General features: G+C 47.2%; 1 protein-coding gene across 1 annotated transcript in view; it reads right to left on the minus strand.

Moving 5' to 3' along the window:
- SNRNP200 (small nuclear ribonucleoprotein U5 subunit 200) overlaps positions 1-12,699 on the minus strand; it is a 52,496-nt gene that overhangs the window by 33,456 nt on the left and 6,341 nt on the right. Inside the window, exons 6-17 of the mRNA XM_087969891.1 lie at positions 12,158-12,256; positions 10,887-11,039; positions 9,280-9,379; positions 7,474-7,610; positions 6,402-6,485; positions 6,116-6,289; positions 5,518-5,655; positions 4,832-4,987; positions 3,920-4,090; positions 2,892-3,085; positions 1,363-1,486; positions 1-71 (exon numbers count right to left, since the gene is read on the minus strand). The exon at positions 1-71 is cut by the window's left edge and continues 79 nt beyond it. Coding sequence (XP_087826017.1) covers positions 1-71; positions 1,363-1,486; positions 2,892-3,085; positions 3,920-4,090; positions 4,832-4,987; positions 5,518-5,655; positions 6,116-6,289; positions 6,402-6,485; positions 7,474-7,610; positions 9,280-9,379; positions 10,887-11,039; positions 12,158-12,256 — 1,601 coding nt within the window. The remainder of the gene's footprint in view (positions 72-1,362; positions 1,487-2,891; positions 3,086-3,919; positions 4,091-4,831; positions 4,988-5,517; positions 5,656-6,115; positions 6,290-6,401; positions 6,486-7,473; positions 7,611-9,279; positions 9,380-10,886; positions 11,040-12,157; positions 12,257-12,699) is intronic.

The raw sequence follows: 12,699 nt of genomic DNA on the forward strand, positions 1-12,699 counted from the left end.
TCCAGGCACATATCTCGGATGGCTCGCGCTGTCTTGCCCGTCTCCTTCCGGGAGTGGACGAAGACAAGCACCTGGGTGCAAAAGGTCAGAAACAGAACCGTTAAATCAGAGTTCGCCCGCGGCGGCGGCGAGTTTCCGGGGTTAGGATGCTGGAGAGAGAGAGAGAAGACGACGAACGAGACACCGAGAACGACGGCTGAATAAATGCAGGAGGGGTTTTCTCACAATGGGTCTTATCTCGTTTTGCAATCCCTTGGTTGTCTTTCTTTTTTTTAACATTTTTTATTAGATGGTAGAATAAAATACAAAAAGAAAATATGAAAAATATGAAAGCGAACAATAGGACACAGTGGTGCTTCTCCCAATGGACCTAACTAATTTTGCTTTGTTATCTTTTTTTTAACAACATTTTATTAGATCTTAGAATAAATAAAATCTGTGTCTATAAAAGCGAAAGACCCCTCGCGCATCATCACAAAATCTCCAAAACCATAAAGCCTACAAACTTGAAATTTGGCACGTATCTTCCTCTTGGCTTCTCGGGGCTCACTAAGAACGGATTTTTTGAAGCAACCATCAGAGCATTTAGAGTATTTCCTCTATTATTATTATTATTAATTATTATTATTAATTATTATTATTAATTATTATTATTATTATTACTCCCCACCTGAAAAGAAATCCCTTCCAAATGCAAAACACAGAGGAGTTTCAGATTCAGTTTCACAGCAGCACCAACCAGCTTCAGTACAGAAACAGTTGAGCTAAGCCATGCCCAGGCTCCTTGCTGTCTCCTTGCTCACACCGCAAATACTCTTTCAGTTTCCAAACAGCCCTCAACTCTCTCACACACTGATAGGACGCCAGCCAGATGAATATCGATGGATGCTGGTAGGTAGAGGCAGAATTCCCCCCCCCCCTTATTTTCCTCCCCCAAAACTAAGCCCCACCACATAGTTTCATAGCAAAGTACAAGTATCCAGCTAGTAGAAAGATAAAATACTAAAAATATGAAAGCAAATAATAGGACAAGGTGCGAAGGAGAAGAGGAAAGAAAAGGGAGGAGGGGAGGAAGGGAAGAAAACTCCCATCTCTCCCTGTTGCAGTAGAATAAAGCACGAACAATCTCAACTTTTTACTTACCTAAAGCAATATAAATTAGCCATTCCTATAGCAACAGATCAACGTAATCAGTAAAACCCCAAATCAAAGTTTCATTCCACCTCGAGCACACAGTCCAGAAGTAGCAACCAAAGTGCTTGTAATTCTTTCCTTTGATCCAAATGGCCAATTTGCCTTCATTAGCAACAAGATTAAATCCGCGGGGAAATGAAAGGCAGTCCAACCCCACCCACCCCGTACCTGGTTCTTCCCAGCGTGCTCCATGATCTTCTCATACACGATTTCATTCATAATCTGAAAGCGCTTGATGGCTTTCTTCTCTGTGATTCCCACGTAGGTCTGCTCCAGAGGAACTGGGCGAAAGCTGCGAAGAGACGGGAAGAACTGAGAGAGCTGAAGACGACCACAGGCGGCCTTGCAAAGTGTAAATCAGAGGTGTAAAAACAAATCTGTTTATATCCAAGACATACTTTGTACAGCTCCTTGTTCTGTTTGACAGAAGCAAGGCAACCTGTATTACACTGCTCGATTTTTATCTCAGGAACTACTTGTCTTGTTAATCCACTCGGTTGGTTTGCTCTAAATTGCCTTCCACCTCTTAAAAGAGTCAGCTAGTGGTTAGGACAGCAGGAAAAGAAAGAAAAGGGGAAGGGGGGAGAGGGGGAAGGGGAAGGGGAGGGAGGGAAGGGGAAAGGAAAGGAAAGGAAAGGAAAGGAAAAGGGGGAAGGGGAAAGGAAAGGAAAGGAAGGGAAAGGAAAGGAAAAAGGGGGAAGGGGAAAGGAAAGGAAAGGAAAGGAAAGGAAAGGAAAGGAAAGGAAAGGAAAAGAAAGGAAAAAGGAAAAAGGAAAGGGGGGAGAGGGGGAAGGGGAAGGGGAGGGGAGGGAAGGGGAAGGAAAGGAAGGGAAAGGAAAGGAAAAGAGGGAAGGGGAAAGGAAAGGAAAGGAAAGGAAAGGAAAGGAAAGGAAGGGAAAGGAAAGGAAAAAGGGGGAAGGGGAAAGGAAAGGAAAGGAAAGGAAAGGAAAGGAAAGGAAAAAGGAAAAAGGAAAAAGGAAAAGGAAAGGAAAGGAAAGGAAAGAAAAGGAAAAGGGGGAAGGGGAAAGGAAAGGAAAGGAAGGGAAAGGAAAGGAAAAAGGGGAAGGGGAAAGGAAAGGAAAGGAAAGGAAAGGAAAGGAAAGGAAAAAGGGGGAAGGGGAAAGGAAAGGAAAGGAAAGGAAAAGGGGGAAGGGGAAAGGAAAGGAAAGGAAGGGAAAGGAAAGGAAAAAGGGGGAAGGGGGAAAGGAAAGGAAAGGAAAGGAAAGGAAAGGAAAGGAAAGGAAAAGGGGGAAGGGGAAAGGAAAGGAAAGGAAAGGAAAGGAAAAGGGGGAAGGGGAAAGGAAAGGAAAGGAAGGGAAAGGAAAGGAAAAAGGGGGAAGGGGAAAGGAAAGGAAAGGAAAGGAAAGGAAAAAGGAAAGGAAAGGAAAGGAAAGGAAAGGAAAAAGGAAAGGAAAGGAAACATACTGCTGGGAGAGGATGCTTAAAGAAAGATCTGCATAACACACCTATACTTTCTTAAAAGTTTAATTCTTCACATTAAATGACAGAGATTAATTGCTGTTCCCCTCCAGGTAGCAGCATCTATTGGGCTTTATTATTGATTGCACAGTTTTTGTGTGCCAAGCTACCCAGAGAATCATCTGCAATTGGGCACTTTAGAGATCTGCTAGACACAGAGGGTCACACATTGTGTACCCAGTCGCCATTCAACATGACTGCCACCTTCCATCAAATACCTGTTGTCGAAGTAGAACAGTCCTTTGGTGGGTTCCACCCTCAGGAAGGTAGCCACGTCCTCGTAGTTCGGAAGGGTGGCACTCAGCCCGATCAGCCGCACGTCCTCCTGGGTCATCTCGATGTTGCGGATGGTTCTGGCCACCAAGGCTTCCAGAACTGGGCCCCGGTCGTCGTGGAGAAGGTGAATCTCATCCTGCCCGGAGGAGAAAGGGTGACTCCATGCATAGCAAACCAAGGGAGGTACAGTTGCCAAGAGCCGTAGTGGCACAGTGGTTAGAAGGCAGTATTGCAGGCTGACTCTGCCCACTGCCAGCAGTTCGATCCTGACCGGTTCGAGGTTGACTCAGCCTTCCAAGGTGGGTAAAATGAGGACCCAGATGGTTGGGGGCAAGAGGCTGACTCTGTAAACCGCTTAGAGAGGGCTGTGAAGCTCTGTGAAGTGGTATATAAGTCTAAGCGCTATTGCCCTTCCTTCCCTTCCCTTCCTCCCCTCCCCTTCTCCTTCCTGGTGCCACAGTGTTTAGAATGCAGTATTTGCAGACTGACTCTGCCCGCAGCCAGGAGTTTGATCCTGACTGGCTCAAGGTTGACTCAGCCTTCCATCTTTCTGAGGTCGGTCAAAAGAGGACCTAGATGGTTGGGGGCCATAGGCTGACTCTAAAAAGCACTTAGAGAGGGCTGGGAAGCACTGGGAAGCAGTATATGTCTAAGGGCTAATGCTATCTATCTTCCTTCCTTCCTTCCTTCCTTCCCTACCTACCTACCTCTCAGTGGTTACAATTGCAGTATTGCAGGCTAACTCTGCCCACAGCCAGGAGTTCGATCCTGACCGACTCATCCTTCCAAGGACCCAGATGGTTGGGGGCCATAGGCTGACTCTGCAAACCGCTTAGAGAGGGCTGGGAAGCACTGGGAAGTGGTATGTAACTCTAAATCCTATTGCTATTCCAACGGATCGCGCTGCCGTGGGGGAAGGACGCCTGGATCCCATCTGGTCCCAACGAGAACCTTGAGAGGGTCAACTCACCAAGATAATGAGGCGCACCAACTGGGTGTAGGTACGCTCCCCTCCTTTGCGAGTGATGATGTCCCATTTCTCTGGGGTGCAGACGATGATCTGGGTGGCGTTGATTTCTTCTTTGCACAACTGGTGGTCGCCGGTCAGCTCAGCCACCGTGATGCCGTAAGTGGCCAAGCGCTGCAGGGAGGGAGGGAGTGGGGCAAAAAAGGTATTGGGTGACTGACTGACTGACTGAACGAATTCTTCATTGGCCAAGTGTGATTGGACACCCAAGGAATTTGTCTTTGGTGCATGTGCTCTCAGTGTACATAAAAAGAAAAGATACATTCGTCAAGAACCACCAGGTACAACACTTAATAGTCATTATAACACTTCATTGTCAAGCCCGAAACTGACATATGCGTAGCCATTTTATTTAGCCTTATTATATATTCCTTTTCTATCTCTTTGCTGGTCATGGGGGGGGAGGAATGGTTTCCACATTCCTAAGGTGGGAGGAGTGGAGATAAGAGAGAGTTGTTTAGGCTAGGTGGTTCTTCTTCCTGTGGGAACGAAAGCTGACTTTGCTGAGACTTTGGAGGTGGAGATGAATGACACCAGCAAACGTTGATTTACTTCTATTGGAGAATGTGACTGGGGGGGGGGCTGTTTCTTAACTTCCAGTATTATCTGGTGTGATTCCGGGTTGTGTCAGATCCAGAGTGACAACAGACTTTTGCCAATTTGATGCTTCCCTAAATAAAAGAAACGGTTTTGGAACATGGACGTTGCTCTTTTCTTTTCTTTTAAATGGATTTCATCCCTTGGAAACCTGACATTAATGGAGATCGTTAAGACTTGGCACAACCGGTTGGCCTCAAGCTGCGCTCCGCTCGTGCGCGTGTCTTCTACCAACACACCATCAACTCTTCTTCTTACCTTTCCAAAGCTGCCCACCATCTCCTGCACCAGGGACCTCATGGGGGCGATGTAGATAATTTTGAAGTCATCGATGTTGATTGTCCCGTCCAGATTGATATGCTTCCCGATCTCGCGCAGCATGCACATCAAAGCCACGTTGGTCTTCCCGGCACCCTGGATGAGGAGAGAGTTGTCAGAGAGAAGCCGATCCTCCTCATTCCCGCTGTGACTCCCTCAACCCCTGCCCCGTAGAACGCACTGAAGGGAAGGGAAGAGAGATTCGGGGTTCTTTATGGATGGATTAGCCCCTGGGCCATATTATCCAAGGGCAAAGTTCCAGAAACAAGATGATCACTCAAATGTGATCAAAGCAATCTGAAATGGAATTGGAATAAAATACAATTGCAAAAAATTGGAATAAAATAAGATTTCCAATGAAATTGGAAGAAAAGTACAGTCTAAAATGAAATTGGAATACAATACAATAATTTAAGAGATAGATAAAACGTGATAAAATGATATTTCGGTGTTGTAAGAAAACAAGACAGCAGCCTTTGCTCTTGGCCAAGGTGTTCTGGGCTACAATTCTCACCAGAATGACCCTGGGGAGGGAGGGAGGGAGGGAGGGAGGGGGCGCGGTTTTAACTCAACGCATCAGAGAGTGGGGAAAACTCAAGATAGGGGAAGAGAAAGGTGACACTTGCCGTAGGCGCACACAGTAGCAGGTTCATGTCCGTCTCGAGCGCCGCGCGGTAGAGTTTGCTCTGAATCCTGTTCAGGGTTTTGAACCCTTCGAATCCAGCCTGGGCATATTTGGGGAGCTTTTCTACAGGAACGAGTTGCTGAGGAAGATGACGGAGGAAGAAGAGGAATGACTGTGATGCCAAATTCACAAAACATAAGCCCCAGCAGGGAAATGAGAGCGTCAGGGTTCCAGCGGATGCCCTGATTAATTCATGAGCCTCGAGTCGAGTTTCAAAAGAAATCCAATTATTTATTAGGAGCAACATGTCCCAAAGTGCAGTTGGCTCTACCCCACGTAATTTACTGCCTACCTATGACCCTGTTTCCCCCCCGCCCTCCTCCTCCTCCCAGGGTGTGTCATAAATCACATTCTCCAACCGAGCACTTTCTCTGGCTTGCTGTAGTAACCTGGGATACAATCTGGAGAAAGGTATGTGTGGAATGTGCTTCTGGTCATAGCAACGGAGCTTCTCCATCAGTTCTCCCCCTCTCCCCTGCCTAGGGCAACTCAAGAGGAGGCCAGGAATGCTTTAGGAGTCGACAGAGAGGGAGGCTCACCTCTTCCGACCCGAAGGGCTTGGGCTTAAGGGCAGGGACGTGAACTTCCTCGTAGCCTTTGCGCTGTTTGCGGAAAGAGCCATCGGGCAGCTGACATCGCTTGTTGGCCATGAAGTGGCTTCCTTGGGCAAACACGAGGTCTTCCAGGTCCAGCACTTGCCGAGGGGCCAGGGCCTGCGATTCAAGAAGGCAAATGTCACTTGGGAGAGGACTTCAGATAGGCAGAGGAAACTGAGCCCTCAAGCCAGCCTGCCGTTCCCTCTAACCACTCCGCCCATCCCATTACCTCTCCTCCTTGGTCCAGGTCCATGGTTTCCAGGTCGGTGTCCATGCGGGACTGACGGACACGTTCCCTGCGACAGCGCTCCTCCTGAAAGAGAAGGCAAGGCCAACAGGTGGCTTCAAATCTTCATTCTAATGGTGAATGGCAGAGATTTTTTTCAAACAAAACCCTAAACAGCATCTAAAGGTGGGTGGGTGGTTTTTTGGGGGGGGGAGGGGGGAGGTGTGTGAGTGAGGAATTAGAAGTTTTTGTGTGGCCAATAGTAGAAATGGGAAGGCCTGGTGAAAAAAACTGGAAAAATTGGGGGGGTAAACAGGGGTGTCTTTCCATTTTTTTCTGTTTTTCTTTTTTCCAAAAGGCTTCGGAAAAAAAATGGGGGAAAAAATAACTGTTTCCCCCCCTATTTTTTCCTGTTTTTTCTTCCCTGGCTTTCCCATCTCTCGTCAATAACCAACATTTGTTAAGTTCCAGTCCCTAAAACCTGTAGTCTTAAATACCCTTTCCAAGGAATTAAGCCCCAATGAAAGGGGTCATTTTACAATGATGACAGACAACTGTAGAAGGTCATCTTACGTTCAACAAGTTAAGAATGTAGAAACTTAATGAGGAATAAAGTAGCACAGATTATACAGCTGCAATATTAAAGGAATGGTATTTTAACCCAGGTGGCAGGGTGGTTAAAGTGCAGTATTTCCAGCAAACTCTGCCAAGTGTCAGCAGCTTGATCCTGACCCGACTCAAGGTTGACTCCCATTCTTCCAAGGTGGGTAAAATGAGGACCCACATCGTTGGGGACAATACACAAATAATGCTTACGTTTATAGGGAGTGCTATAAAGGCACTATGGGGGTGGAATGTCAGGTAAGCCTTAAATGCTATTGTTATTGTTCACTTGTTTTAGTCGTGCTTCAATTGTGTATTTCTCTTAATGTAGCAATGCTACAGATACGAAAAAATAAGCTACACGGTGCAGCTGTATTGCACAAACACAATCCTGGTTCTGGATTTGCCTGCTTTGGTGCAAACATCCTTTTCAAAAAGGTTTCTCTCTTGATCGTTACTGTCACATTCTTACCCGGATCAAATCTTCCTTCTCAGTTTCATGCAGCTGGTACAGGAACTTTGACAACTCGGGGTCTGACTCCATCTTTCCCATAATCCTCTCCTTCTCAGCTTCACTCTGAGCGCTTGCCAGGAGACTGCAGTAGAGGACTGGAGCCAGAAAGCAAAAAAAATATCAGTCAAATATTCTACGGAGATTCTCTTGTCATCCGGGTCACTTTCTGGTTTTTCTTTGAAGACGTTTCGCTTCTCACCCAAGGAGCTTCAGCTCTTCAACGTAGGCCAGAGGTCTCCAAACTTGGCAACTTTAAGGCTTGTGGATTTCAACTCCCAGAATTCCTCAGCCAGCAAAGCTGGCTGAGGAACTCTGGGAGTTGAAGTCCACAAGTCTTAAAGTTGCCAAGTCTGGGGACCCCTGAACAGGAGAACAAATCCCTCAGGACTAGATTCAGCAATCCATCTGTATTTAAAAGACAAAGGCCGCTCTTTTGAAGACAGTAAAGTCCACATTTTGGACAGAGAGGGTTAAAGAGACCATCTATGTCAAAACTGAAAAAAAAAAAACAATAGCACTTAGACTTATGGTGTCAGGATTCCGGCAGTTTCCCCAATTAAATCGTGAGTCTCGAGACAAACTTCCAAAGGATTTATTGGGAGTCAACACATCCGGCATTGCCTGGGTGTAGCCGACTCTGAGACACATCATTCATTGTCACCCTTGACCCTGGTTTTCCCCCCACCCCCTGGGTGTATCGTAATTCATATTCTCCAATGGGACACCTCCATAGCCCAGAGTCATCAATCATGCTCTCCAGTTAGATATTTGCCTGGCAGAAACTTCAGTCACCTAGTTACTATCTTTGAAAACATTGATGGAATGCACTTTCGCTTTCCAAGCTGCCGCACTGCTCTTTCAAATCCCTTTCCCCCGCTTCCCTTTCTCTTGGCAACTCGAAAAAGACCACAGAAATATTTTATGAGTTGACAGAGGGATCATCTATCTCCATTCGACAACACAGTCCTTTCGGCAGTTCCAAAAAGGCTTCACACCCCATTGCACCACTCAGGTGACCCTGAGGACACAGATAAACCTCCAAGTGGCCTCAATGACCCTCTGAAAGGATGCAAATGACCAGCTGCCTGCAAGGAGTATAAATCCTTCCCTTCCCCACCATCCCGTTAGAGCTGAAGAAGCTTCTTGGATGAGAAGCAAAACGTCTTCAAAAGAAAAACGAGAAAGTCCAGCGGCCTCTTGGGAAAAAAAGCACCTTTGGGACAAAACATCAGTTGCACATCACACACACACACACACACACACACACACAGGAAGGACATGAATATAAAATTCTCACAAGGGAAATACGCAGCATGCAGGCTAGTATTGCAGGGGGTCCTCAATTTATCCCCCAGTCAGTAAGCAAGCATTCAAAGTTACAACGGATCTACGGGGGCGAGGGACTTATGACCTGGATTCCCACAGCTGGGAGGTGGAACAGCTTGCCTTCCGAAGTGATGGGTCCTTCATCACTGGAGAACACACTGAACTTAAGAACAGACTGGACAGCCACTTGCGCCTGAAATGGCATAGGGTCCCCTGCTTGAGCCAGGGGGTTGGACTAGAAGACCTCCAAGGCCCCTTCCAGCTCTAGTCTGATCGTTTTCAGAAGCCAGAAAGAGGAAAAGGAGACTCTTTGAAATCCGAGCTGGGTGGAAAGAAGAAAAACCCCAACTCTCCTCTGCTAGGCATCTCAAAGGACCTTTTGGGACAAGAAGCCAATTCTTGGGGAGCGTTTCACATTCCAGCAACATATATACTCACTCATCATCCTGTGCTGCCTCAGCACTTTGATGAAGTCAAAGGTGTTAAATCCCAGGAGCAGAACCAGCTGGTTTTCACATTCTCGGTCATCGCTGGCCGTCTTGGGGAAGGAAGCAAGGAAAACGGCTGTCAGTTTGAAACCATTTCAAACCGTTTCCTCTTATACGGATGACGAGTGAGGACTTGAGTGACAGAAGGGCAAAGAGAGGCACAGGGCAGTCGGGAAAACGAAACATAGGAGGGCTGCCTTTGACTGGCGGGTGCCCTTCAGGAGTTTGGAGACAGCCTTCATGGGAGATAATACCACGTTGCATTTGGCTCTTCCGAATTGCAAACTGGGCTTCCCTGTATAAATACAAGTCTATGGAACTGATAGAATATTGGTGGCTCAGGGTTAAAATGAGGAATCTGAGCTTGATTTGTTTCATTATTTCAATACCCAAACAGGTAACATCATCCATGCAAAAGAGAGTGGGATTTGTAGAAAGGTGGTGGAGGAGGAGGAGGAGGAGGAGTGAGGGGTCCTTGGTGCTCTCTGAGCTTGAATGTTTTCTTGCAGACATTTCATTACCCAACTAGGTAGCATCATCGGCGCTAAAAGAAAATGGGATTTGCTCTGGGTTCCTTGAATACTCCCACCAATACTGGCAGTGCAAGTCGTTAGTATTACAAACGGAAGACAAACAACAACTCCCTTCTAGCACTGAGGATGTTACCTAGCTGGGTAGTGAAACCTCTAAGAAAACAACTAAGCTCAGAGGAACCCCAAGGCCCTCATAATATGTCTGTAGAGCCCAGGTATACCAGATGGGAAGAAGAATGAAGGGAGAGAAGCCAAAAGACAGCTTTTCCCCCCCAAGAGCTTTCCTGCTTCCCATTTCAGGCGCCAGAGATTGAGAAATTGGTGTTGTACTTCAGCGAAAAGACAAGAGAAGAGTCCCTTCCTCTTTAAGGGTTTGAAAGAATTGCATCTTTGACATAGGCACGTTTGTGAAAGATGTGTCGGATGGTATAAATATACATAACTTTTTTATTTATCAAATTAATCTAGCCACATTTATCACATTAATCTAGCCAAAGGCAACACTAGGCGCTTTCAGACACTGAAATGCTGTGTGAAACATTAGAATAATAAATAAAGACCTTACATTTAAGCCTACAATTAACACTGAACGGAGCAGGAATGGAGAGGGAGGGAGCCAGGTGAGCCATAGGATAAAAAGTGGGGCGTTCTCTATTCCATCAGTCACCACCGATGTACCACACCGCGACTGGGGTCCCAAGCTAGTTGGCACAGCCAGGTCTTCCAAGGCCTTTCAGGAGGCCAAGAGGGACAGAACTGACTTTTTTGGGGGGGTGGGGGGAGACAAGATGTTCCAGAGCAGGGGTCTCCCACCATGGCCACTTTAAGACTTGTGGACTTCTAGAAGCTGAAGTCCCCAAGTCTTAAATTGGCCAAGGAGGGAGACCCCTGTCCCAGAGGACAGCAGCCACAGCAGGGAAGGCTCTTCTTCTGGAGCCCCAAGTATTAAGCCACTCCTCCCCCCCCCCCCAAAAAAAAGCAGGATCAGAGCACCAAGATCAAACAAGCAAGCAAGCAAGCACACCTTCAAGATTTCCAGCACTTCATCGGCCTTCTTTTGGGAGACGATGGCATCGTCGTAGAAACGGCTCAGCTGGCGTTGCAGCCAAAAGGCATCGATGTCCCTGGGATGCAGATCTTTCTTCTTGGAGCACATCAGTTCCCCCGAAGCCACCAGCTGGGGAGAAATGCCAGGACTCGCACCCTGAGCTTGGCTAAGAACACACACACACACACCCCGAAGCCCAAAGGCGACCCTAGGAATACGTAGCCTCTCTCGTTCTTCCTGAAATTAGAAAGCCCTTACAGCAGGGGTCTCCAACCTTGGCGCTTTTAAGCCTGGCGGACTTCAACTCCCAGAATTCCCCAGGCAGCGTTGGGAGTTGAAGTCCGCCAGGCTTAAAGTGCCTGTCATGCCCCCCGCCCAGTCTGATTCTGAGGAGGAAGACGAGCAGCTGACAGGGAGTGGGAGTGTGGCACCGTTGGCTGTGGAGGAAACTGGGGAAGGGCAAAGTCCAGCTGGGCAGAGCAGGGAAGAGATAGAGCAAGGGAGAGGGAGTTCAGAGGAAGACCCAGGCCCACCCCCTCTTCATCCTAGGGCACGCAGGAAGGAACGGAGAAGGGAGCAATGTGGGTTGCATGGCTTACGGGGGAGGAAAGGGCCCTGATTCCCTTCATTAGCCACACCTGAGAATGAGAGTTTAAGAGATGCAAGCTGACTGCGGAGCAAACGTGAGTTTATCTTGTGTTGACTGCTTATCTGTGTTCCTGGCGTCTTCCCAACTGTGTTGAGCTATTGCTGTGCCTTCACGTCTGGAATTCTTTCTCTTGCCCTGCTGGACTAATTACTTCAGTTTGGCTTGTTTGAACTTTAAAGTTTTTGTTGACCAAAGGCTATTCCTGGGAGAGTTTTTCTCCAGCCAAGAAGGTAACCAGGACATTGGGGTCAAAGGTGGAGCTAATAAAGGGACTCCTACTGATTATCTGGCTGTGTTGCCTTTGTGCCATTGCGTGTCACCACAATGGCCAAGGTTGGAGACCCCTGCACTACAGGGAATCCTTGAACGCAGATATAAAATTGCAACAGAAATGTTGGATTCCGTTGTGATCGTGGACTACCTACACTGACTTACATACGTAGGAACAACTGATTCTCAAGTTATTCGAAACCTTTCCCCCTGGCCAGGATTTTTCCAGGAAAATGTACAAGGTGGCTAGTCTCCAATGTAATCAAACTAATTTTTGATTTGATTTATTTTTTTAAACCAAAAGGCCTCGTTTTCCCCGGGGACTCACGTTAGCCGAGAGGGTGCAGCGTACGACAGCTTCATCGCCTTCCAGGTCTTCGTCGGATGCTTCATCCCGAACTTCGCCGTAGACATCCTCATCGCCTTCCTGTTGGTTCACAACGGCTCTTTTTACTTAAAATAGCCCCTTCATGATTCAATGTTGTTAGGAGGTCAAGCCTGAGACTGGTTAGGTGGTGGATTGGGTTATACCTGGGTTATTCATATAAATTCAGTTTGACACACTTGGAAACTGAAAGTGGGGGCGGGGGAAGAGCTGAGGTGGATGGAGCTCCAGCCAAAATAACATAGCTGGACAATGGGTCAGCCGCGTTCCAATGGTTGCTTGGCCAGAGGAAGGAGAAGCGAAGCTGCCAGGAAACCATTTTACATCCTGGTTGGACAAGGTGACACATTGTTTTGGAAAATTGAGAAAATTCTAGTTATAGTGATGTGGAAAGCCAGGAAACTTTCAGTACTGGCTTTCCACTAGTCCAGAGGTCTCCAAACTTGACAACTTTAAGACTTGTGGACTTCAACTCCCAGAATTCT

This window comes from Notechis scutatus, chromosome 7, assembly GCF_049901735.1.
Source record: "Notechis scutatus isolate UNSWTSFEM ecotype Mainland chromosome 7, rNotScu1.2, whole genome shotgun sequence".
Taxonomy (NCBI): domain Eukaryota; kingdom Metazoa; phylum Chordata; class Lepidosauria; order Squamata; family Elapidae; genus Notechis; species Notechis scutatus.